Genomic DNA, 27,219 nt, shown 5'->3' on the forward strand with positions numbered 1-27,219 from the left:
GGTCCTAAAGTGTCCAAGAAGCAAGATATAGGGTTCGTTGAGGCTACAAGAATAGGGGAGTTAGGGAGTGATGTCTCTATGAGGATTTCACTTTCAGTGTTATGCCTTTGGACTCGTGGAAGCCAGCATAATGCATCCGTACACGCATAATAATATTGTTGCTTGGATTGTATAAGTTTGGCTGGCCCTCTTCCAAGTGCCAAGTGCAACCATTTTATTGGAGATCTAGTGATACACCGTTTTCAGTTGGGATATCATTGCATGGGACATGATGTTGCAGATTATATGAATTCTGCCCCTCAAATGTACACAATCTGTGTATTATTTGGCACATGATTGCACATTATAAGAAGCTGGATTAATCATTTTGATCAAGCACATGATGTCATTAGATACCCCAAATTGTCAATGCAGCTCTGTCAAATAGTAGACAGCCAAGAACCTCCCTCTATGTCCAAAGGTAATACTTGGGAGCCAAAATCTGACAGGAATATAATTAATGGTCTTGACAAACAATAAGAAATACACCATTTATTTTGGGTTTATTTTACAAACAATTTTCTCCCTTATGACCTGCTTAAAATATCTAAGCTCTGTCGTCCACAATTGAATATCTTCAAACAAGTTTGATCATCTGCGAGACTGTGACTAAGACAAGTCCCAATTGACATGCTATTGGTGTTTTCTTTTTCTCGTTTACCTGCAAAGTCCGCGCTTGTACCACTTTGCCCGCGTCACAAACCACGGAATAATAGATAATGAAGGAAATCAAACTGTATTTTACATACATTAATTCTGTAAAAAAAAAATTCTGCTTGATGAGCACAGAAATGATACATACTGCAGGTACAATCAGAAAGGAACTAATAAAACATAACACTCTACCATTAATCACAAAGTACAGTGACATGGAATTTTATTTCTATTTTTATTTTTTTTTACCCAGGTTCACTTTTGAAGGCGAGCATGTGTGCGTCAGTAAAAATCACCAGAATTTTACTCCCAATATTTTTTTTTCACTCCAGTAAAAAGATGTTTTTTCCCTGCAAGTGGCCTGTAGGAGTACTTTTATTTAAGACTTGTTGACGTACAACAATGCTAAGAAATTATATTGTGCGAGCAAAATAATTGCAAAATGAAATAAATATATTGCGGTGAAGATCAGATCAATTTGCACCACTGATAAACCCCATCAGCGTAAGTGCGTAACGTAATTCAAACAAGAAGAAAAACCGCAAACACAACTCCAAATGACCAAATCTTGCTGATCGACTTGCAATATATATAATTATCAATAAAATCCCTGCATAATAAATCTATCATTACACATGACCATTAGAGAAGACACAAGGAGAGATTAAGAGAAGGGCAGGCAGCAAGAACACCATTAATTAAATTAATCTAGTGATGATCAGCTACATGTACACAACACGAGCACCCACAAGAAGAACAGAGCAGCCGCGAGCAAGCTTCGCCGCCGGCGACCACCGCCGCTCATCCGCGGAGAGGCTGCCCTGCCCAAGAACACGGCGCGGGCTAGCTAGTACGCGGCGCGGGCGTTGGCGGCGAGCTTGCCGGAGACCGGGAGAGGGCTGCGCATCGGGGAGCGCGGCGGCGGCGGGTGCGCGAGGCGGCGGCCGTCGGCGTCGTAGTAGATCACCCCGGAGAAGTCCAGCGGCTGGCACCGCTCACCCATCAGGATCTCCTTCCGCCACAGCCCGCCGGAGTCCCCCTCCTCCCGCCTCGCCGCAGCCGCCGCCGCCTTCACCTTCGCCGTCGCCGCGGCGGGCAGCGACAGCGCCTTCCTCCACGGCACCACGGCGCGGGACGACGCCCCCTGCTTCCCCGCCCCCGCGGCGGCGGACGACACCCGCCTCGCCGCGCGCTGCAGCCGGCGCGTGCACGTGCTCATCAGCGCCGCCACCGCGTGCAGGAGGCTCGCGCCGCCGGCCATAACCTTGCGATCGCTCGCCGCCGCCGTCGTCGCCTTCTCCTTGTTGGCTTCCAGCTTAATTTGTGAGGCTTTTCCTTTCGCGGGGTTTCCTTTCTGCTTTGGAGGCGGCGGGTTTGATTGATTTCGCGCCATATATAGCCGTGGATGGGGGGAAAGTCAGACTTAATTTGTGGGGTCATGGAAAGATTTGCCTGATTAATTAGCACTGCAAATTAAAGTCTGATCTAATGTAATTGTAATCTAATGCAAATGGGTCTTTTTTACCTCTAAAAGTTGGCTCAAGTGTATCCACGCGGTAAATTGACGTAAATAAGATGATAGAGATAGCGGTAGGAGAGTCTAATTGGATCATGAACATCGTTATAGCAGTGGCGGTGGTGATAAGTCTTTCATTTGTGGTAGCGACATTTCGATTTTCTTTTCAAATTACTCCCTTCGTTTCACAATGTAAGTCATTCTAACATTTTACATATTCATATTGATGTTAATGAATCTAGACATATATATCTATCTAAATTCATTAACATTAATATAAATGTGGGAAATGATAGAATGGCTTACATTGTGAAACGGAGGAAGTAGGTAGTAATGAAACATGAAATTTGGAAACAACTTTTGAGGATTTTACTTGTAATGAAAGAACACCATTTTATATATAATTATGTGATTTAATTGGAGTCAACTGTTTTTATATATAAAACCATGCATGTGTCGACGTACTAGACGTATGCTCATTTTGTTTATACTCATACAACTTTAAAAAATGTGGTCCATGTCGATTTCATGTCTCTAGGCATGGACGGAGCATATATGGAGGTGGAGCAATTTTTTTACTGTATCTAAGCCAAGCTCGATCAATATAGTGTCGAAGTAAAATATCATTAATAAAGACATCTTTTGCTTCTTGGAGTTTAACCTAAAAAATGGGCTTTTGGGTGAACCGGAAGCCACATAAACTGAACAAAGGTCCAGAAGAGATCATAAGCACAAGGAGTCAAGGACTTGCCTTTTCCACTATTAAAACTTAACTGTTGGTTTGTTGCGGCTCAAAATGCTTTGGCCTCGGGGAGCCTACATGGTGAGAGCCTCAGAGGAATGATTAAAATATTTTGCTCTTTTAGTCAATTTTCTTCATGAAACTTAATAACGAAGATAGAATAGAATAATATTATAGATATTTTGACCAAACAATCATGATACTACTGATTTAATACGTTGTATCACAAAACTATAAATTTAATATTAAATTTATTATAAAAATATTGATTTATGACACACCGACTTAAATACGTAGTTATGGAATAGTTTGATAAGGATATGTAGTTTGCCAAATTTACTCTATGATATACTCTGCACCAATGCAGATCCTATAACCATGTTATGGCAAAACTAAATTTAGTGGCAGTTTTATATACTACAAAACTAAAAAAAAAAAACTGAACATAAGACAAGGATCAACCTTGTAACTAAATTCAAAATTTTTCATGTTCCGTGTTAAATCTATAGTTTCGCAAAACAAAGCTTTAATGCACATAACAGCTTTATCAAATATATGCAGTTTTGTGAAAATTCACTCATAAAGTTTATATTATATCCAATGTTTTTCTCTACGACAAATTTAAATCTCATGATAATTTCAAATATATTAAACCAGCACTCATTTTTCCATATACGGAGCACCAAAATATAAATAGCTTTAGATGATCGATCTACTGGACGCACGGACCTTAACATGACATCCATTTGTTGACGGAGGGAGTCCGTACTAAGACTCTGCACGGCGATAACTGTACAAACAAATTAATGCACTGTCACTCGGAAAATACCATCAAGTTAATTGACTAACGAATTATTGATCACGTTGCTGTTTATTAATTCCTCGATGTACGGCCCCCATGGCGGCTGACCTGTGGCGGCCATTTTTAGCCCGTCATTGAATCACGACCAATATTTTGATAACATCTCTAATGAGAGACTTTTTAATCCTAGAGATAGGGTTTCCCTTCATTTTTCCTCGTGTCCTTAAAATTTTTTTAGCAAGATAAATTAATATATGATATATCACTTCACAACATGCAAGTTTAAATTTATATTTCACAATTAAAACAACAAATTTAAATATAAAGTGTTTCAGTTAAATCTATTATTATTATTAAACTTGTAAAGATCGAATTTGAAGAACGATATATCGTATATTATATTTTATAACATTTAGATGGCATATAATAATGAGTTAACGTCCTCTCGAGATATTAGTGTTTATTTATGATCCGATAAATATATTACATCGATCCATATCTCTCGTGTCGATGGGCAATCGGCCACGCATGGCCATGAATGGCCAGATATATATACGTCAGCTGCGTTTTTATGCAGTTCTGACGCGCGTAAATACGACCCTTTTGAAGAGCAAGAAGCCGTCAACAAAACGGTGAAGGCCTAAAACCCATAAGAAATCTGAACATGCTTCGCTTCTTCGTCCTTCGTTTTCATTTTTTCGAGTACATGGAATTAATACATGCACGCGTCTCTTGACGGAGCTAGCAGTCGACCACTTTTTTCAGACATCGACGGTACATTGGAGGCACAATGACAGAGAGCTAGGTGAACGTCCGGCCTGCTTGAGAACAGTTTTCGCCGTTACATGCATCACATGAGTATGTTAGGCCCTGTTTCGAGAGCTCAAGATTAGGGGACAAAAGAGAGATGGTAAGAAGCTGGATTTTCTAACTTCTTTTGACTTCTATAACTACGTACTGTCAGAATATGAATAAGAATCTGGATTGTTAATTATTTGAGAGAGCTTAAAATTCTGAAAAAAAACTGCAGCTACTATAAAAGTTTTCCACCAAACGAAACCATATATATACTCATTAGTACGTTCAACAAACATAAACTCCGAGGGATAAATGCCAGAGCCAAATCTCTAACCTTATTAAAATCCTAGTAAAACTATGATAATACTTATTATCATCATGATTTTAAACTTTGCTAGATGAAATCATATCTTATGCTTACCTCGATTGTCTCGATAGAAATTAACTAGTCGGCTTACATTTCTGTCGCTTTCTGGTATTGCTTGGACCAATGGAACTCCTAATTAGGATATGGCATTTTGGTTTGCGGCGTGCATCAGGCTTAACCAGGAACAGTCTTGATCAGTGATGTCATTTGACATTTGGGAGAGTTGATTTTCAATTCTGTGCACATCAGAGACCTGACCAAATCTATGAGTTGTTGGACACGGGGTTCAGGTAAGAAATCGTGCGATATGTATTGCTCCAGATAAGTTTGGAGTTCCATTTTATCTGTCAAGTTGATATCTTTGAATCTTAATGAAGTATCCTACCAACCTGAACTTCAGTTAGCTCGCAAGTGATGCAGGCCTGTCTGCTGGTGAACTGAAAACCCACAAAAATGTCATGTGTTAATTCTGAAAAAAAAATCGAGGAACAGGCAGGGAGCTCATGCTATTTCACTATAGAAGAAGAGAGTTGATCTAGTTTATAAGAAAAACCGAATCCAAAAACCTCAAAACGGCACGGTTAATTAAAGGAAAACCGGACACACTGAACTAAAGAACAGCAGTTCAACAAGGGAAAAACTCTTAAAAACAAAGCCTTCAAGAAGTACACACCGACAGAACGACGACATCGCCCGATCCAAATGAATCTAAGGTTTTCAACCTGATAATAATTCTGAAAATTGATTGGTTACAAAATTATGAATTCATTAGCAATGCAAGGATCTAATGTAACTGAGAGTTAGTATGAGAGTTAGTATGTAAATTGATGATTTGCTTGTAAGGAAAATTATTTCTCAGTTCAGGGTATGCTTAGGTAGTTTCTGCTTCTGCATGAAACAAGATGTGTATTTGTTTCAAGCCATTTTGTCCAAGAAAACAAGATGTGTCTTGTTTGTGAGACATCTATAGACATAAACCTCATAAATTGCGAAGTCCATTCCCTTACTTTCATACTTATGCTTGCTGTTGAATTAGTTGGTCCAACTATTTCAGTCAGGATGAAATCCGTTGAATGGATGCACTGAAAAGACAAACAAAATGCTCCATCCATCAGAGTAGGTTGTCTCAACATTTCAAGCCAAAATTCAGCAGCTGGGAGCATCACGCATAATCTCAGGATTTCCTAGTCAAGGCAGTCAATTACAAAACACGACGGTCATTACCCGCTTCAGTTAGGTGATAACCAACATCTCTTTACTAATTATGTATCTCACCAAACACGTGCATCATTGCATGCTTAGGAGTTAGGATCACACGCTCTCTGAATCTTCTTCAGTCACCACCACCAAATTCTACTTCTGCTAAGGAAAAAAAAAAGGAGCCCTACCTACCAACAAAGATTCCATTGCCATCTTTTGTAGGAGATCATCTTCAGGAACATGGCAAGTTACTTTGATGGCAATATCAAATTAGGGCAGATCCCCTGCTTCATGGAAGAAATGGTTTCTTTTTTCTCATCACTGCCTCTGAGAAATTCTATTTGGAAAATATTTTATGGCTTGGGATGCAAACAAACAGATAATTGCTGCATCTAGGAGGTGGTGCTTTGCAAGAATATGATTTTTTTTAAGTACATACTCGTTGAATCTTCAGTCATAACCACCAACATCTACTTCTGCTAAAAAAGGAGAAAAAAAACAGAGCCCAACCTACTTGATGTCATGTGTTGGTTATACAGGAAATGGGGCAGATCCCCTGCTTCATGGAACTATGGAAAGAAAGAGTTTCTTTTTCTCCACACTGCCTAACAGAAATTCTAGTTGCAAGTATTTTATGGCTTGCATACAAGAAAAAGGGCAGATAATTACTGCATCTAGGAAGTGCTGCTTGAAAAAGATTGTGCTCCGTTACTGGGGAGATGATTCTGATCGGGGATGTTCCCTCGTATACCTTTTTCTTTCAAATTTAATGCAAACAGTTATGAAAAAAAACTTAAAAAAATCTAAAATATAGAGTATAATGGTATATATCTATCAGTTCACAAAAATAAAGTTTAAATTCAACCTACACAGTGAGAAATAAAAAGATAAATTCGGACATGAACAATATGTTACTATTCATACGCTGAATTTATTTTTTTATATCTGACGTGTGAATTGAGTGTGGTATATATATAGGTTGTATGATTGGTATATATATATACATTAGTCTTGAGAATTTTTGTTACTTCTTCCATATGATGTTGTATATTTAAATATACGACGCTGTTGATTTACGGCTGCCTATATGATTAGCGCACCATAAGATGATTATTGAAAGAAAATGAAAAAGGTATCGAGTGGCAAGGGCACTGGCCTCCGATCTTTGAAAGCAGATTTCGGCACATACGGCCGTACCGTGAATAGTTTGACTTGCTTTTGGCAAACATGTGCTTAAAGTTCATATCTGCTGCTCTGCCTAACTTGCGATGAAAGAGTGATCGGTCTTTAGCTTTTCTCCTACTTAGCAGCCGGCTGTTCTTCGCAACGTTTCTGGATTTATGAAGGCTAGAATGAAGAAGGAAAAAGTGAAAAGGGAGTCCTGATAAAAACAGTAGCATGATTTTGCTCATTTTTCAATAACTAGCCAAAAACCCGTGCGTTGCAACGGAGTATTGAAAATAGCAAAATTAAGTCCTTGTTGAAAAATATATATTTTTAATTGGTTGAAACACAACCTTTCATAAAAAAAATATCATGCTTAGAAAATTAAAGATTTGCAATCTATATACTACAAATGACTCCCAAAATCCTAATATCATGGCCCACATGTTAGTGATGGTGTTGGCGGCAGACTCACCACCAGCACCACTACTATCTTTTAATAGTAGTATATTTACCTTTGGTGCTAACCAGGACGCACACAACCATATTTTGTTTAAGCATATTGGGTAATTTTGGTAATAGTGTAACAGCTTTGACATCTTCCATCCCCCCCCCCCTCTCCAAAAAAAAAAAAAAAGCTTTGACATCTTCCATGCACATTATTACTTTGTTTGAATGGAAATATAACAGCTATAGCTTGTGCATAACGAATTTAACTCTATTTGGACCAATTGTTCAACATCCACAAATGAGATACCACCTAATATTGTGGCGTTCTTCAGAAGTTATGAAGTTGTCCCAAACTCCTACATGAATTGAATTGAGCCGATCGATCTTACAATGCAAGGAGACGCGAATGCAAGAAGGATGACAAATTCACACATCTTATACGGTATGGATCGACCACATCGTCAAATTTCCATTTCGTCATGAATAAGAAACAATTGCGTGGTGTAGCATGTTGTTACTAGCCTGCATCGCCCATAAAAGGGTGTGTTTAGCTCCTTGAAAAAAAGTTAGAAGTTTGAAAAAAGTTGAGAGTTTAGAAAAAAAAAGTTAAAAGTTTATGTGTGTAGAAAAGTTTTTGATGTGATATGATGTGATGAAAAGTTGGGAATATGGGGGAAACTAAACACGGCCAAAGAACCGTTGTTCTTCTACTACGTGCCTAGGCTGGCATGTTCGGTTTGGCCTGTCTCCATCGTGTAACTGCCGTGGAAATTGCATTGCAGGTGCAGGATGGTTTGACTCAAGCACAAGTGAAGGAGCAAGTCATGGTCATTAGGTCAGCTTGTAGTGTACTGGTATGAGTACTTGCAGTGGGGGACAATCGATTGACTGGTTGGATTTGGATGCCTCGCTGGATTTGTTTGGAATGGTCAGGAGCTTTTATCTTCACCTTCGACATGGAAAGAATATAATGGCCATCCAAAAATGTGACCTGAAATACGCTCTCCATTATTGTCAGCTCGCCAACCTATAAGCCAGAATCATATTTGAATTCTATAACTCATTTTAAAATTTGTCTAGGTGTTTCTTTAATCGTTTTCTAATTCTTTAGCGTTGGCTTTCTTTTGTTACATCAATCACGTGTCATGAGTAATAAGAAAAAAAAAAATCTAAGCCAATCAGTATTAACTCAAAAGCAATAAAGAAAAGCTAGATGATATAAACCATAATTTGAACCCAAAAGAAAGTAATCAAAATTCAGTTTTTTTAAAGAAATGGGTTAAACCGGTCTCTACATCCAAAACGGATCGTACACAGCCAAAATTCAGATAATTTGGGGAACCTGACAGGGCATGAAGTATTTCAGACCACAGAAGGCATCGACGAAGGGCTCGCCGTCCATTGTAAAATGGACGGCAGTCCACATGACTCGAGAGCTAAATCTCCATGGTTGGCGCCGTTCTTGTGATGGAAATGGAAGAACGGTCCTTTGGCCAAGGAGTAACCATCGCGTTTCCACTTTTCAAGAAAGCTCTCATCAGTGTTGACCTGGGCCACTTCTTAGTAAATGCCTCGACATGGCACTGTACCTAACAAACGATACGCAGCTTCTGACTTTATGAAGTACACCGTACAACTGTAGACTTCATGTTCTGCTTATTCAGAAAGCTGGTAATTTCCATGATGATACAGAAAGCTGGTAATTTCCATGATGATTCCATCGAACGGTTTAACCTTGCTCCTCCGAATGCTGTATGCACGAGCTGCGACCCCTGCAGCAGAACGAATGAAAATGAGGATAAAACTTTTAAGAGGTTTAACAGAAAGGTTACGATAAAAGAGAATCAATTAAGGACTTCCTTTGGATGGTGGAACCTTAGGGACCCTTTGAATTCATGCACGATTGGTAAAATAGAGTAACAGAGAAAACACAAGAATGACCGTTCGATTAGACCACAGGAAAAATATAAGAATCGGATGAGAGAGATAAACTCGAATGATTTTTTTTCCAAGAAATTAAACCTCTTGCTAACTTTCTTCCAAAATCTCTATAGGATTACTCATTCCATATTTCCATAGAAATTTTAAATGATAGGATATGATTCAATCATTTGTTTCAAAGGCCTTCATAAGAATTATTTCCATAGGATTGGAATCTTCTAAAATTCCTACACTTTTCCTACGAATCAAAGGGACACTCAAAATGATTTTTGGAGGAATTGAACATAATCCTGTAAAATTCCTACAACAGATGTGGGTACATTTGGAAGATGATATAACTCGGAATGATCCTGAATGGCTGAACATGCTACAGTGTAAAATTTTTCCAGAAACAATCCGTATCCTCATCGATTCACTTACCTTTTTTCTTCTATATTACTAATAACCACAATGCGAAATATGGCGCAATGTCAGGATGGATGCTTCACAACTCACAAGAAGCACACAGATGAGTAGACGACGCCGCTGAAGGCAAACCGTGGCAGTTCATTATGTGCAGTGCCACCATGATCTGGACATTAGTGAATGCAGCACCATATCTCAAATCAAGAAATCCATCTCGGAGAAAAGCAAAAAAGAGAAGTTCTGTGATTTTATCAGCTTAAAAAATGGAAGGGCATTGGCAAGTTACCATTTAGTATGCCATAGGCAGAGGTCCATTCATGTCGATTAAGGTACCGCCAATATTGTCACACATGTTAAGTATGGCCTGCAAAGACAGAGCAGCGTGTTGGAAATATGAAGCAATCATGTTTTGCACAGAAGGAAAACTGCCTCTCACAAGAACATGAGGAGACAAATTTCTAAGATCGCTCAGGCCATCTTTTTGAGCCATTCTACAATCAGTGTCGACCACATCAAATCACGAGCACATGATTAAAGGAAAGAATCATATACACACAATAAAGCAGTTCATGTTATTTTCACCCTGCACAAACAACTCAATAAATACCTATAAATAATTGGTACATTTTCAAGTTTTCAGAAAGAATATCTACTATGTGAAAACAAGAAACTACAATCTCATTAACGGTCAATAGTTTGGCATAGCACAAAAGATGATTTCTCAATGAAGGCTAGTGATGCAGAAGGATCAGGCTCTAATTAAGTAGTATGTTAGAACTAGTACTGGATCACAGCAATGTCTTGGTAATTCTAGCATATATGCAAAACTGCCAGAGCAGCCTATTTATAGTAAAATAAATGTTCTGCTAAAGCAATGAAAGATAGCGATTAGCGAGAATAGAGATCTGCACGCACCAAATGGTGCTTTAAACTAATCTAGGCAAGCACGCAATACAGCAGTAGATAAATTTGATCTACTTCAGATATCAAAATTCAGCAGATACTACCGACTTTGTTGTTTTATCTGATGCTGTTCTCATATATATCAAGCAGAAATTAATAATCTATGGATGCAAAAAGTTTCACAAACAGAAATTATCCTCTTATTTAAAGATGAGAATTCTCTGTAAAAAGTTGATGAATTACCACAAAAGGGCATGTCAGGGTAGCACAAATTTCAATATATTGGGAATATTATAAGAACCACAAAACAAATTTCAAGCATGTTGTTAACAACGAAACAAATAACAGAGGCAAGCAAGTTCGAAATCACTGCAATCCAAAATCATTTGATATTTAGGAAGTACTGAAGCATACAAAATAAATCTTTGTACCACACTGTGTTTCCGTGCGAAATCTATATTGCAGCTAGGATCTGTAATAATGAACAATTTATCTCCAATAACACTATTCCTCAGGTAAGTACTTACATCTTACAATAACTAGTTACATCCATATAGATATTCAGAATAATTCTTGCACATGAGCAGTTCTTCCACTAACATTTTGAAATATTAAGTAAAAATATGAGGATCTGATCATGAAGACCCATGTCTCTGGTATCCAAAAACAAATGTATGAAGACCCATGTCAATGAAAAAGAGACACTGTATAGTTATCTCTGAAACCAAGAATGCTGGAGAAGCCATAGCTATACTCCTAAAATGCTGTCATAATGAATTGGCCATACAAAGCACAAGGTGTAGTTCTTTTATAGTACTATGAACTAAGAAATTCAGTTATATATTTCAGGTTCTGACACATTGTCACGTTCCAAGGCAAAAAGAGCAACTAGAAGGTTCAGGAATGCTCCTCGCATCACTGGCTCACTGAGTCACTGTCTGCAACCAGTCCAATGTAAAATCCTGTAAACCATGAGTAAGAAATTTACCATTGATAGGAATTACATAAGTAACTAAGGGATAAAACCTTTCAGAATTTCAAATAGGTAAAACAGCAAGCTCTAAAAACACTTCACTTGTATGATTTTCGACCATCAGCAAGATGGAATCCAGGGCAATGCAACTGAAGCACCCACATGTCTTTCTTTGGAATGTAGTAACTGTCAAAAAAGGTGAGAAACAGTGCACAGGTCTGAGGAAAGAAACGCATGGATTAAGGCGAAACGTTTGAATCCAAACTACAGGGCATTACTTATGCTGATTGAATGAGGCAGAATAAACAAAAATAGATAACTTACTTGTAGGATGAAATCCAGAATATGATAAAACCCATACTGCCAAAGTGCAACTCCTGAAAAAACATATGAATAATGATAATATATTTGCCACCTTTGTTTACCCATTCCAATCAATTGGCATGTCAAAATAAGCTGAAGGCACCATATCTTGCAGTAGAGAATTGACAAGAAAATTACAAAGCCTACTATAACAAAAGCATGGACATTACAAAGTTGTTACACATAGAACTAACTTATATTTTACAAATTTATTTGGTAGACAAAACAAATAATAGTTGCGCTGAATTTTTTAACATGATATTTTTGTTATAACTCCCAAGCAACCCGTTTCTTCTATGAAGAAGGGATATAAATCATAAAGTAGGCGGCGAGGCCAATCAGAGAGAGAAAAAAGTGACAGACTCATAAAGTTCCACCAAAGGCATTCCCATACAGCAATGTATACACTTTACACCATTTAGATCAGGACAAAAGGGAAGTTCGATGCTCAACGACAAGCACAATGGTGTATAGAAATCAATTTATTTAGTCAAAATCTTGTTAGAAATAAATGAGTCAGTGTTACAAATTACAACTTACAACAAATGGAGTGTCAAGAACCTCCAGTATGTGAGCTCCATGCTCCTTTGGTATCAAGAATGAAAAATCATAAAGGAAGAAATCATCAAGGCCCCCAAATCTCATCCCAACATTTGTCAATCACTCTCCAAACCCTCTTCCTCCGACAAACATCTCTGACCACCATCTCCCAAATGGGAGCCTCTGGCACAATGTACTTAGCCAGCATTACCATTAAAACCTCTCCAGCTGCCATATTCCTTCTTCTGTCGCATAGCCTCACAACCAGGCCTTCCAAGAACTCCCTCCCCTTCCTCTCTCCAGCTCCAAACTCCCTCAAGAAAATATTGCATGTCACCGTGTCTGGATCACACCCCTGGTCAAGCATCCTGTTCAGCAAGTCCATTGCCCGTGGGAGGTCCTTGGCCAGGAGCAGCCCATCCAGCAGGACATTATAACTGATGACATCTGGATCAGCATGACCACTTGCCAGCATGTCATAAAATAATCGAAGACCACCATCCACCATTCCGGAAACACATAAGCCCTTGATCATTGAAGTATAAGCAATTGTGTCAGGTGCACAGCCACGGTCAAGCATGTGCTTCCAGACCATCATAGCATCCTTCAATCTCCCTACATTGCAGAGTCCATTGATCAATATGCTGTAACTAACAGCATTTGGCACGCACCCAGCCCCTATCATCTCCTCCCAGACAGAAAGAGCCCGAGACGTATCTCCAATTTTGAAATATCCTTGAATAATCGACCCATAAGTAATGATATTTGGCGCACATTTTGAATGAATCATCTCTCGAAATAACAATTCAGCCTCCGTCATCTTCCCAAAATTGGCAAGGCCACCAATCATTGCTGAATATAAAACAACATTTGGCCTTACCGGACTTGCCACCATCGCCTCCCACACCTTCAACGCACAGTCAATTTCCCCAGACTTGCAAAATCCTGTTATGACAGTTGAGTACACAAATTCATTCCATGCAAGACCGTTCCTCTCCATCTCCTCCGCGACCTTCCACGCATCCTTCACTCTCCCGCATCTCACCAGTCCATCCACCACTGCCCCGTACGTCATCACCCCTGGCACCACCCCCTCCCTCTCCATCCTTCTCATCACCCCCATTGCCGCCCCGGCCCTCCCGCACACCAGCAGACCATGCACCAGCACATTGTATGTCGCGGTGGTCGGCACGCACCCCTTCAGCTGCATAAACCCAAACAGCTTGGCTGCTCCCTTGACATCCCCGGCGCGCAGCATCGCCCTCAGAACGGGGTTAAACGCCTCGGCCGCAACCACCCCATCCGCCACCATCTCGTGCACCAGCGCCACCGCGTCATCCACCCGGCCCGCATCGGCGAGCGCGGACACCACCGTCGAGTAGGTGAACTTATCCGGCGCGAGATCCCACCCCGGGATGATCTCGTGGAGGATCCGCAGCGCGACGTCGAGGTAGCGGCCGGGATCCCTCGGGACGAGAGAGGAGCAGACGCACTTGAGGAGGAGGTTGAAGGAGAGCAGCGTGGGCGCGAGGCGGCCGGGGAAGCGTCGGAGGGAGCGGGAGAAGAAGGGCGGGAGGAGGTGCGGCGGGAGCGGGAAGCGGAGGAGCGCGGAGTTGAAGGAGTGGTGGGTGACGGCGGCCGGGTGGAGCGGGGCGAGGAAGAGGCGGAGCGCGAGGAGGGGGCCCCCGCCCCCGCCCCCGCCCCCCCGGGAGCGGGAGAGGGCGGCGACGAGGTGGGGGAAGAGGTGCGGCGAGGCGTCGTGGGGAAGGCGGCGGAGGAAGGCGAGCACGGTGGACGCGGAGGGGACCGGGTCGTCGGCGGCGGCGAGCCCCCGCGCGACGGTGAGGAGGGTGGGCGCGCCGGCGCGCGGGAAGAGATCTGCGGAGAGGGGGGAGTCGTCGTCGTCGTCATCGGAGGAGGAGGAGACAAAGGGTTCGGAGCGGGAGAGGCGGGCGGCGGCGGGGAGGGGTGGGTCGGGGAGGAGGCGGCGGCGGAGGGGGAGAGGAGGGGGCATAGGAGAAGCATGGCGGAGAGAGGAAGGCGGCGGGGCGGGGTTTAGGGGACGAGGAGGGGCATTTGGGGATTTTTGGCAAAAATCTCGCTCTAGGGTTTATCGGAGAGGACGATGGCACTGCCCAGTGCCCACTGCAACTCCGCAAGTGCAAAACTTTTGGTATAACAATGAGATTCGTTTGGTTTTTTTTTTTTGTCATTAGTGGTGTTCGAAAATCAAAATTCATCTCAAATCACAGGCACCCTAGCCGTCGAAATGAATTGCAATGAATTGCGATCTTTTTAAAGCCATTGTGTAATTTCAAACCATTCTCATTCCATCTTTACCGAGCGCGTCGATTTTTAATATTATAATCGAGAGAAAGCACAATCTAAACATGATTCCAATCTTAGGATTTCAATTATAACTTACGAATGTTGCATGTTAATATGAGTAAAAATCTTGTGATATTAGAAATTTACACATAAAACAATATTTTTTTGACCTTGCGCCTTCCCTTCACGCGCACATGCCACCCAACGGCTGCCATACCTGCTGCTTCAATCCCATCCACCAGCAGTTAAGAAAAAAGTGAGAGCAAATCAATCATCAGTCTTTACATCTCCCGATCAATGCCAGCATCGGCCTTTTAATCCCATATTATTTACTCTTTTCATCCACCATGAATTTAATCATTCGTTGATCATCAACAACGAAACATAAGCGCATGCCAAGCAAGGTTCTCCAGACCATTTTTGGGAGGGTTACCGCCAGCCCACGGTTTCACGGTTATTGTGAAAACTGTGCGGTTACCACGAGGTATACCGATGTTTCAAAAACTGGACCGTCCGTGAGAGAAGCCAGTGTTTAGGGTGAGGTAGCGGAATTTTTACTCTTAGGTGTTTAGTGGCACCAAACTGTATCATGTAGATAAAGTTGTATAACCTCTGTAGGGCGTCAATCCATTCGAATAGCCGCGTCTTCGGTTATGGACATACTCAGGATTTCACATGAGAGATAGATTTGTGAATTTTTTTTTTGGGAGTGATCTGTGTGTGCAGGATAAATTAATATGTTGGGTTTGTTGGATTTTATCTAAATTTCATAACTTCGTTTATGTATTTACTTTCTGGTATTTAAATTCTATTTTTACTGCCCTCGTATTATAAGTTTGTAGTAATAAAATGCAATTTATGCAAAATGATCCTTAGCCTTTCTTTGTTCTATCATATAGTGGATTGTTCCGTACACTTGTTCAGTACTTTATATACTCACCTCTCGTATTGTCTCGTCAGTTGTAGAGGAGGCTTATCCTCTGTTCTCAGAGAAAGGCCATGTTTAGTTGCTTTTCAAATTTCGTTTTCATGTATAAGGACACACATTTGAAGTATTAAATATAGACTAATAACAAAACAAATTATAGATTCCACATGTAAAACTGCGAGACGAATCTATTAAGCCTAATTAATCCGTCATAAGCAAATGTTTACTGTAGTACCATATTATCAAATCATAGCGTAATTAGGCTTAAAAGATCCGTCTCGCAATTTACATGCAAACTGTGCAATTAGTTTTTTTAGCACATGTTTACTTTAGCACCACATATGCTAATCATGGATTAATTAGGCTCAATAGATTCGTCTCGTGAATTAGTCCAGGTTATGAAATGGGTTTTGTCATTAATCGATGTTTAATGCTTCTAATTAGTGTCCAAACATCCGATGCGACCGGGGCTAAAATTTAGTCTCGGGATTCAAACACCACCAAAATCACAGGCACCCCTAGCCGTCGAAATGAATTGCCATCGTTTTAAAGTCATCGTGTATGGTTTGAAAATTTTGAACATGAAATTTTAAACCATTTCCATTGCATCTTTAACGAGCACGTTGATTCTTAATATTACAATTGAGAGGAAGCACAATAACGTGATTTTAGGATTTCAATTATGACTTACGAATGGTGCACATATATATGTTAAGATTAACTAGAAAGATAGCACACGCGAAATGTAAAGTCGGATAAGCTTGACTAACTTGTAAGATGGAATATCGACTAGATGACACATTTCATGCTTGAAAAAGTACTATTTCTTTATAAATTTTCTCCATCTACATTGCTCAGATATTATTTTACATGATATTTGTAAGGTTTGAACTATATAATATTTAATTTATTACTATAAACAATTATCAGTAATTCTTCAATTTCTAGAAAAAAAACTTGTCAATAAATTCGTAGGAGACATACATATTGTGCAACTCGCTTCCCTATTATATGTGATCTATAGTGTTTTTTCTAAAAAAAGACCTAGTCAACATGAGTCCTAAATTTAAAGTTAATAGTATCATATATGAGTTTTTAACCAATTATGTGTTTTATATATGCAATAATACATTGAGAAACTCATAATGCCATGATATATAGCATAGATGGAAGGTCATTAACATCTAATCACTTAAACATGGTTATGGCAATGGAACATACACTTTGGTTGTTCCAATTTGTGAAAAGTAATAACTATTTTTTACAAATTTATTGTATTCTGCCCAATTGATTTAATTCAATCCATATTGACATTTTTCTATTTTTCTAATTTACTTCATACAACTCTTATTTTATTTTATGTTCCATTATGGATCATGAATTGTTGGTTTAATTATTTAATAGAGCAACAATTAGATTAGAAATTAGATGTATAGCTTAAAAATATGGGTTTTTCAATATTATTCATAGTTTGTCTTTTAATTTGATAGATAAAAGGTAGGAAGAGGGGAGGAGTGGAGTGTGAAGATCCTGAGCCAAAGGGGACTTCATTCAGTGTTGTGTGCATGCTCTGGGAAGGGCGAGGTATTGGGGACTTTATTTTTCTGACTTTTTCTAAATAATAAGTAAAACCGATGATCACATGTTTCTCCCTGCATGTAGATTTGAATTAGTGTTATATATTTGTCAAGCGGTACCAAGTTGATCCTTTTTATCATGTGAAATTATTTAAAAAAATATTATAACATTATGATATGCCCCAGCCCCCGTCACATGAACACACAAGACAATCATCTGACATAGCCGCTAATGAGAGACAATCCGTACACCATTTCAAGGACCAATCACATGTAGCCGTGCAAATAAACTACAACAAGAGGTGAACTTGCTCCTAGCTGAAACATATTTCAATATTGACGACAATTATATACTACATAAATCAAGAACTTTGTTATTACTTAGGTCTACACATGCACAAGACTTGTTGGGCATTGACGACGAGCTAGAAGATCAAAGTGATGATGGGTTACATAAAAACGACGACCATTTACGTCATGCTGATTTTGGAGAACACTATCTCCAAACATTTGCTCCAACTTTCAAGGGATGTGTGTTAACGACCAAATTTGGTAATCCAAGAATCGGATGTGGAGGAGGAATCGAGACGGAGTTCGAGATAGAGATTGTCCCGGAAACAGAGTGAGGATCGGCTGAAGTTCGAATCGGCTACGACTAAGATCGGCATAGTTCGAGTCGGACAGGGTTAGCCGATTGAGCCGAATCCGACAATATGACACGGCATATGTTGTCGGGTTAGGTTAACGTGCTTCATGATGATTGCCACGCATGGATAGAGTCCTAAGAAGGCAATTGTATCTATTGATTAGGATATTTTATGTAATTTACTTAGAGATATGTTTGGGTAAAAGTCTGCCGCAAAGACTTATGGTATCTTAGAGTTTGTTAGAGATAAGAGTCGTATCCGATATGGACATATTTTGTAATTCTCGGGTATAAATAGACCAGAGCCCCATGTAATCAAACTAATACACGTTCAATACAATCTCGGCGCATCGCCACCCTTTTACTTTCGTTTTGCTTCAACGAGTTCTTGCTTTCGGGTTGAGCTGCATCGGTTTCGATCTTCAACAAGAGGTAAAACTTGTTATGGCGGCTTGCGTCTCGAGATTAGTGCTGTACCAATCAGCCCCAAACTCTGGAAGTTGAGTTTTTTTTTGGGACGGAGAGAGTAGTTCCCAACTCCCTCCGACTCGTTTTCCGCACGCATGCTTTCCAAACTGCTAAACGATGCGTTTTTTATAAAAAAGTTTCTATACGAAAGTTGCTTAAAAATCATATTTTTTAAAAAAATAGCTAATACTTAATTAATCACGTGCTAATGGACTGCTTCGTTTTCCATGCACAGGAGATGGGTTCCCAACCCATTTCAACGAACCCAGCCTTAGTAATCGTAGGCATTTTTGTAACTAGCTGATTCCATGTGCTTTGCGATGGTAGAACAATGGCGCCATCTTCTTCAAGGCTCCTTCGCATCTTGACGGGAGATCCCATCAGTTGGACCCTATTTGGATGGAAGTCCCTATCACATCGGATGTTTAGACACTAATTATAAATATTAAACATAGACTATTAATAAAACCTATCCATAATCTTGGACTAATTTGCGAGACGAATCTTTTGAGCCTAATTAATCCATGATTAGTCTATGTGATGCTACAGTAAACATTCTCTAATTATGGATTAATTAGGCTTAAAAAGTTTGTCTCGCGAATTAACTTTTATTTATGTAATTAGTTTTGTAAGTAGTCTATATTTAATACTCTAAATTAGTGTCTAAATACAGGGCCTAAAGTTAAGTCACTGGATCTAAACACCACCTTGGTCTAATAAACCAGAAAAAAAAAGCTAAAATTTGATTTTAAAGTTGATCGTTAGATATTTTTAACATAATTTTTTTAACGTTAACCTTTAAGTTGCTATGAATAAATATATAAAAGTTTTATCAATAAAATAATTTTTTTTCTAATAAACTGTTTTACCTTATTATAAAATAGGTGAGCCTTGGAAATTGTCTGCTGACCAAACGGCGCCATGCGTGCGCGGTGTACCTTCCGTCCGACATCTACAGTAATGATTCTACAGTACATGAAAGTGCACACGGGTCACCAACCTTTTTTTTCTTTACGCGACACCAACCTCAATTAGGACCTGTTTAGTTTGGCAAAAGAATTTACCAATACATGTCAGATCGGATATACAAATACACATTTAAAATATTAAACATAGTTTAATAACAAAACAAATTACAGATTCTGCCAGGAAATCGCAAGATGAATTTATGAAGCCTAATTAATCCGTCATTAGCAAATGTTTATTGTACCACAACATTGTTAAATTATGGCGCAATTAGGCCTAAAAGATTCGTCTCGCGATTTCCTGTCAAACTGCGTAATTGTTTTTTTTCTACATTTAATACCTCAGACATGTGCCAAAACATTCGATGTGATAGCGTGAAAAATCATGTTTGGAAACTAAACCGGCCCTTGCACGGTCCGAAACCAGCGCTGTCCAACTCAGCCTTACTCCCTCCGTCTCAAAATAACTCAACCTATTCTAGGTTGTTCAGATTCGTTGTTTTAAAATGGGTCACATCCCATACTAGGTTGATTTATTTTGGGAGAGATGGATTATTTTATAAAGCAGTGAGCAACTGAGCTTGTTCGGTTGTTCCTCTTGGAAAAAAAAAACACAAGGGATCAAGATGAGTTAGCTACCAACCGCAGGAAGAAACACTGAAGAAATGTGTGTTCAACTCCCAACGATAGCTTAGCTCAAGCTAGCTAAGCCATGGCGGAGGGTGTTGTGGGCTCACTAATCGTCAAACTTGGGAATACCCTGGCGAGTGAAGCAGTGGAGCTCGCGAAGTCGTTGCTCGGGCTGGAGGGATCAGCTCTGAAGCGCCTCTTCTCTGAGATCCGGGATGTGAAGGGGGAGCTGGAGAGCATCCGTGCCTTCTTGCAGGCGGCCGAGCGGTTCAAGGACGCCGACGAGACGACCTCCGCGTTCGTGAAGCAAATCAGGAGGCTCGCCTTCGGCATCGAGGATGCCGTCGACGAGTTCACCTACCAGCTCGGCGAAGGAGGTGGAAGGATGCCATTCAAGCGGATGTGCAAGATCGGCACATGGTCTCGCTTGGCCGCAAACCTGCAGGACATCAAGGTCAGCCTGAAAAGCGCTGCCGAGAGGAGGATTAGGTATGATCTGAAGGGCGTCGTCGTGAGAGGCGTGAAGTCGGTGGTGGGAAGCAGCTCAAACTCAAACTGGAGATCAGACTCCGTGCACTTCAAGAGGGATGATGACCTCGTTGGTGTTGACAAGAACAGAGATTTGCTGATGAGATGGGTGCAAGATGAGCAGCAGCAGCGGCACAGGATAGTCAGTGTGTGGGGGATGGGCGGAATCGGCAAGACGGCACTGGTTGCAAATGTTTACAATGCTGTCAAGGATGACTTTGACACCTGTGCTTGGATCACCGTGTCACAGAGCTATGACGCGGATGATCTGCTAAGAACAACTGTTCAAGAGTTTCGCAAGAACGACCGGAAGAAAGATTTCCCAGATGACGAAGGTGCATCAAGCTACAGAAGGCTAGTCGAGACGATTCGCTCTTACCTTGAGAACAAAAGGTATGTCCTTGTTCTAGATGATGTGTGGAGTACGAATGTTTGGTTTGATAGCAAGGATGCATTTGGTGGTGCCAATATTATTGGACGAATAATTCTTACATCAAGGAATTATGATGTGGCATTGCTTGCACCTGAGACGAACATAATTAATTTGCAGCCATTGGTAAAGTCCCATGCATGGGATTTGTTCTGTAAAGAGGCATTCTGGAAGAATGGAAATAGGGATTGTCCACCAGAATTGCTCCAATTGGCACAAAATTTTGTTGACAAGTGCCATGGCTTGCCAATTGCGATCGTATGCATTGGGCGCCTTCTGTCATTTCAAGCAATATCTGTTGCCACTGTGAACATCTGTTCTTGGCCATCACCAATATGATTCATCTTACCCGACTCGGGATCCAGGCAGATAGCAGCCAAGAAGTGTTGAATCTTGAAGCACTTCGACCCCCTCCATTACTTCAGAAGCTGTACTTGAAAGGTACATTGTCTCAGGAATCACTGCCTCACTTCATGTCACTTCATGTCACTGAGTAATCTGAATAACCTCGGGTCTCTGCGTCTTGTGGGATCAAGGCTTGACAGAGATACATTCCTTAATCTTGAGAGGTTACCACATTTGGTGAAGCTACAACTCTATGATGCTTATGATGGGAAGAACATATACTTCCATGAGAACTCATTTCCCAGGCTCAGGGAGCTCAGTATACGAGGTGCACCACACCTGAATGAAATCGAGATGAAAAGAGGAGCTGTGGCAAGCCTAACTGACCTCAAGCTCTTGGTCTGTCCAAACCTGAAGCAGTTGCCCTACGGTATCGAACATGTCAGGACTCTTGAGGAGCTCACTCTGGACCGTGCTGCAGAAGAGCTTGTGGGCAGGGTCCGACAGAAGACAGAGACGGTGATTTCTCACGTCCATCGTGTTTATGTCGGGTTCAGCAGAAATGGTGTATTGGCTGCAGAAAGGATCCAATAAGTTAGTCTCTACCAGGACAATATTCATTTTTTTCCCCGCAGCACATAAGCGATGCCCTTTTTTTTCTCTTTTACTTCCAACTGTATACTAGCCAAATAGTCGCGCTTTGCACGACTTTGTATGCCTGTTTAAAAAGCTTGTATATGTGGATTGTTGCATATGCTAATGAGGCGAAGCAAATGTACGTGCCATAAATAATTTTGATCACAAAAGGTAGTAATATAGCGAAGGAAAAAAACAGCCTTTTGTTCTTCCTTAAAAAAAGGAATGGATCTCTCTTTCTAATATGAAGTTGGCAAAACAAGTTCATACGAAAATTTGCAGGAACGTAAGTAACACATTTTTGCTGCAAAGCTTAACGGCCAAAACGGAGCAATAGATTAATACATGATTAATTAATTATTATCTTAAAAAACTTTAAAAATAGATTAATACGGTTTTTTAAAGCAACTTTTCTATAGAAAATTTTTGCAAAACACGTACCGTTAAACAGTTTGAAAAGCGTGCGCACAGTAAACGAGATAAACGAGATAGTGAGGTTGGAAACTTGGACTTGAGAACACAGTCAATCAGTAAATTCGGAGGTAACTTATAAACCTCGGAGCAAGGGTTGTGTCTACAGTTACGCCCAAAGGCTATGTGGAAGGAGCAGTACAGAAGTTCTTTCTGAATTTACAAGAAAACACGAAATGATACTCCTGAGACCAAATTCCAGACTGAAAAAGGACGTGCCAAGATGGAGATGAGTGGATCATCCTTCTCCAGTGCACGAATTGCAATGCTGCGCCACTTATTCGTGATCAGGACTGAACTTTTCATAAGGAACATGCCCTCTCCTGTCACCGAGACGCCAACCGAACAGGCAGTACAATTATTATCTCCTCTCAAATTCGGCTGAACGACAGCTGGGAGTTGCTTGGCTGAAAAACCTTCCTACAACCCTTTCCTCCAATACCATCATCGCCTCTTTCGACCGAATGGCTGTCGGAGTTTTGTATTGACTCGCTGATGTCCCTCTAGACACAAAGAAGTCCATCAGAGCATCAAACGCACCATGGCTAAGAATCCTTATCTCGAGCGCACTGATTGAGCCACGGTGCCTAATTTTGCGGTACATTTCATCGAAGTGGTCTTCCACTGCCAAGCAACACTTCTCCATGGCAGTTTGGTCGATGTCAATGGCAACATTGCTATCACAGGTATTGGTCAGCTCCCAGAAAAGGATATAGTGGCCAGGCAAAGTGGATATGTCTGCATATGCAGTGCTACCAACAAGCATGTAGCCAAGAGGCCTGAGGTGGAACTTATCTGTTTCTGCAATGGCATTGAGAAGGTCCTCCTCACTTATCTTCTCGTAATCTATGCTTAGGATGACATCATGCCGTCCTGAGAAGTGAAACAATGGCGTCGCATTGTAGAAGCCACTCACAGTAAACAGGTCACCCACCCGGTACCTGTAAAGACCTATTATAAATGCACAAGTCACAAAGTCAAAATACAGGATGTTGTTTACCTGGGCTGATTCAGAATCCTATTTTTCTAAAATGTTGGAATCTACCCTTGTTCAATAATTTTGCTACAGGACAGGTTTGTGTAATTTGCTGGTGGACATCACAAAAACGTGTCACAGCTAGACGACACTCCAAAAAACTGGTAATTTGCCACAAGGACATTTCTAGCCCAATTGGAGAGAAAAATGATGAGAATGCCCCTGGAGCCACAAGCCTGTAACCTAGCGCTAGAGTGAAGATGAAATATGAGATATGCTTGGAATATACTTGGGATGATTGGATATTGAGAGTTGTATAATTTCCAAATTTTCACTCCAACAACAGGTTAGAAGCTTGTGGCCGTATGGGCATTCTCGTCTTCTTGAAGAGTTTTCTCCCCAATTAGACTGGAAATGTCATCTAACAAATTACTAGTTTTTTAGGGTGTTCTTCAACGGTGGCACGTTTTTACGATGTCCACCAGCAAATTACACAAACTTTGAGTGTCCTGTAGCAAAATTTGTCTTACAAATATAGGATATCATACAAGCAAAACAAAGCCAGGATGACACAAGCAAAATCCAATTAATAGACCATTAGGACTACATATAAGTAATGGAACTTGAGGGGGAAACAATTAACAAAGAAAAAAAAAAACAATCTCATATGGTGCTCTACTGTTAATGGAGAATCTTGCTCTAAGGTTTTCTTGGTCCATTCTACTTATGATTGAGTTTTCAACTTTCAAGTGCTATCTTTTTCTTGTAACTTTAAACCTTGTTTTTGTATGCTCCTCCATTAATGAAGTTAATAGCAGACATTATGCTATTTCGTAAAAAAATGGTAGGTTTTGCCTTTTCCATGGGATCTGAAGTAATTATTCGAAATTTGCATTGTTCCACTAAATGTGTGTCCTGAATATAATAAACGTATAGTAGCTGATATAACAGGATATAAAATTTCGGACTTCTCATTCACAAGCTAATTGAGGACTTAAATAGGTGTCATGGGTCTTGAAAGATGCTTATCCAGATATCAATAAATTTACCTAACATTGGAGAGAACTGATTTTGAAAAATGCGATGAAACACAAATTATGATTGCAAGCATAGCTACAAGAAATCGATGAGAGCTTTCAATGATCAGATATAAGATAAACCTAGCCATGTCTGAAAAAAAAGGGATAAAAAGTAGCCCAACAGCTTGCCTGCAAAGGTAGTGACAATCAACTCATAGCATCGACCAACTTTGACATCCACAAGGTCAACAACTTTTACCTCACCCAAATTGTCATCAAGCCTGGTAGTTCCTTGTACCTTTTCACCATTTTCATCCATGACCTCCAAGAACTCAAAGTAAGCAATGTTTGGAAGCAATGCATATGACACATGGGATGGTGGATCAAGTGGCCTCAGATTTATCCCGGCAGCGCATTCTGTAGATGCATAGATTGGTGAGACCAACGGTAGCCCGCCACCATAAACCTCAAGAATTGGAATGTACTGTGACATTGAACCAGTCACAATGGTCCGGATATACCGTGCCCTAGGCCATAGCCTCCTGACTATCCCATCCCAAGGTTTCCTCGCACACTCGGATGCAATCTCATCGGCTAAAGCTGGGTTAGATCCTTGAAGATACTGTCCAGTGACCGCATCACGCAGAGGAGTATGCGTGATCCAGTCGCTGAGCTGCCCGCTCCGGATGTTGAAGCACATCTCCTCCCAGTGATTTTCCAAGAACTTGATCCCCCGAACCAACCCAGCGGCAAAGCTGGCACCAACACGGTCCACTCTGCATCGGTGAAGTAGGCCACAGAGCAACTGGCAGTACATGCTCTGCTCGCCATAGGGGCAGAGGATTGCCTCCAGGGGGCTTGTGCACTTATCAAACCCGCCAATGTCGCATTCCTGAAACTGTCTGCTGTGGTAGTAGGTAGTTAGAGCAGACTGGATGGGCAGGCCAGACAATGTCCGGTCACCGTGGAAGGCGAACATGAGGTACATTCCCTCGCCACCACCGCCGTCGTCGTCTTCACCATGATCGGTGTGCAAGCTCCTAGTAGAAATGCAAAAAATATAGTATATTAATTGAGCAAGTTAATTGCTACAGAAATTCAAGAATATGCCAGTTGATTAATGATGAGCAAAGCACCACACCAGTCATGCTCTTACATGTTCCTCACGAGCGCCTGGACAGCATAGAAGAATACCTTCCTGTCGAGCTCCTCCGCGGTGGACGGCAACAGCTTCTGCTGCCCGCCGGACGTGCCGGAGCTGCCGCCGTTCGCATTGAAATTAGATGGTACCGTGAGTGAGGGCAAAGAGCTAGGGTTTATCCCAACTCGGAGCAACGCCGCCCCCGATTTGCGGAAATTTTACCTCCTGCTGAGGCAGGTGATGGGGTCGGAGCAGAGGAGGGCAGAGGAGGGCTCGCCGCCGGACGCGACGCGGTCGACGTACGGCTTGACATCCTCGTAGCCGGACACGGGGACGCGCCTCTTGAATGCGTCTCGCACGTCGTCGTCGTCGCCGGCGGCGCCGCCCAGGAAGCGGCGGAGGTACTCGGTGCCGGAGTTCCGGGAGAGGATCTCGCGGAGGACGCCCCGCTGGATGCCGGCGGCGTCGGCGGTGAGGCGGTGGATGAGGTCGCGGCCGGCGCGGACGTCCGCCGGGTCGAACTCCGGCAGCAGGAGCGCCATTCCTGCTTGGTTGGTGAAGTTTCGGCTGGAGAATCACACCAACTGGTAACAGTAATTCATTTGAGAGAAATCAGAGAAAGGAAAGGGGAAAAGCACAGGGAGGAAGAAGGGGAACTATCAGCTTTGTGAATAGTAGTATCGGATTTGACTTGCAGCTGGAAACAACATCACACGGCTTTCGACTACGAGAAAATCCCTTGTGTGCCCATGAAAACTCACCTAATCCTTTCTATACCCTCGAATTTTACCCAATCCCTACCCTTGAAATTTCGCTTTGATTCCTCCCATGCCCCTCCCGTCAGGTTTCCGTTAGATATGTTAATCAAACCGTGTGTTGTATTGTCAGTATTTTTAGGAAATACTAAAATGCCCCTTCCAACCCTAACTAGTTTCGATCCCCTTTCCTTCTCCCGCATCTCTCCACGTGAGCGGCCTCTGCGCGCCGCCGGGCTGCAGTCCTGCGCCGCCGTCCCGCCGCCCTCCGGCCACTGCGCCGCCGTCCCGCCGCCTTCCCGCCACGCGAGCCGTCGTCCCGGCGTCGTCCGACCGTGGGCGCCGTCGACGCATCCTCCCGCCGCCCTCCGGCCACGCGCCGTCGTCCAGCCGCCGTCACGCCGCGCGGGGCGCCGGCCACCGCCCTCCCACTGCGCGGGCGTCGCCCCGCCGCGCGGGCTGCCGGCCACGGCCCCTCCCTCCGCGTGGGCAGCCGGCCACGGCCGCTCCCGCCGCGCG

At 41.7% G+C, this 27,219-nt stretch overlaps 3 protein-coding genes and 1 pseudogene across 4 annotated transcripts; 1 reads left to right on the plus strand and 3 right to left on the minus strand.

Annotated features, from left to right (window-relative positions):
• Positions 1–1,251: 1,251 nt before the first annotated feature.
• LOC107277573 (uncharacterized) lies at positions 1,252–2,060 on the minus strand. The gene has a single exon (XM_015786673.3). It carries the CDS (start codon positions 1,952–1,954, stop codon positions 1,541–1,543), a length of 414 nt encoding a protein of 137 aa, XP_015642159.2. The 5' UTR covers positions 1,955–2,060; the 3' UTR covers positions 1,252–1,540.
• Positions 2,061–8,977: 6,917 nt separating this feature from the next.
• Positions 8,978–14,980, minus strand: LOC9268066 (pentatricopeptide repeat-containing protein At4g20090). Of its 2 annotated transcripts, XM_026026525.2 has the most exons (6): positions 12,858–14,980; positions 12,279–12,331; positions 12,057–12,140; positions 10,365–11,943; positions 10,094–10,244; positions 8,978–9,504 (listed from the first exon to the last, which is right to left on the minus strand). In XM_026026525.2, the coding sequence occupies exon 1, from the start codon at positions 14,869–14,871 to the stop codon at positions 12,943–12,945; it is 1,929 nt and encodes a 642-aa protein (XP_025882310.1). In that variant the 5' UTR covers positions 14,872–14,980; the 3' UTR covers positions 8,978–9,504; positions 10,094–10,244; positions 10,365–11,943; positions 12,057–12,140; positions 12,279–12,331; positions 12,858–12,942. The 2 variants fall into 2 exon arrangements, with proteins under 2 accessions (XP_025882310.1, XP_015642332.2); XM_015786846.3 differs by having other exon boundaries at positions 10,365–12,140.
• A 5,382-nt stretch (positions 14,981–20,362) lies between these two features.
• Positions 20,363–22,494, plus strand: LOC107276649 (disease resistance protein RPM1-like; annotated as a pseudogene).
• Positions 22,495–22,845: 351 nt separating this feature from the next.
• On the minus strand, positions 22,846–26,603 carry LOC4341111 (probable indole-3-acetic acid-amido synthetase GH3.7). Its single transcript, NM_001402811.1, has 4 exons — positions 26,168–26,603; positions 25,961–26,062; positions 24,994–25,844; positions 22,846–23,760 (listed from the first exon to the last, which is right to left on the minus strand). The coding sequence occupies exons 1-4, from the start codon at positions 26,485–26,487 to the stop codon at positions 23,171–23,173; spliced, it is 1,863 nt and encodes a 620-aa protein (NP_001389740.1). The 5' UTR covers positions 26,488–26,603; the 3' UTR covers positions 22,846–23,170.
• Between the last annotated feature and the right edge of the window lie 616 nt (positions 26,604–27,219).

The sequence above is a fragment of the Oryza sativa genome, chromosome 6 (assembly GCF_034140825.1).
Source record: "Oryza sativa Japonica Group chromosome 6, ASM3414082v1".
NCBI classification, from domain to species: Eukaryota; Viridiplantae; Streptophyta; class Magnoliopsida; order Poales; family Poaceae; genus Oryza; species Oryza sativa.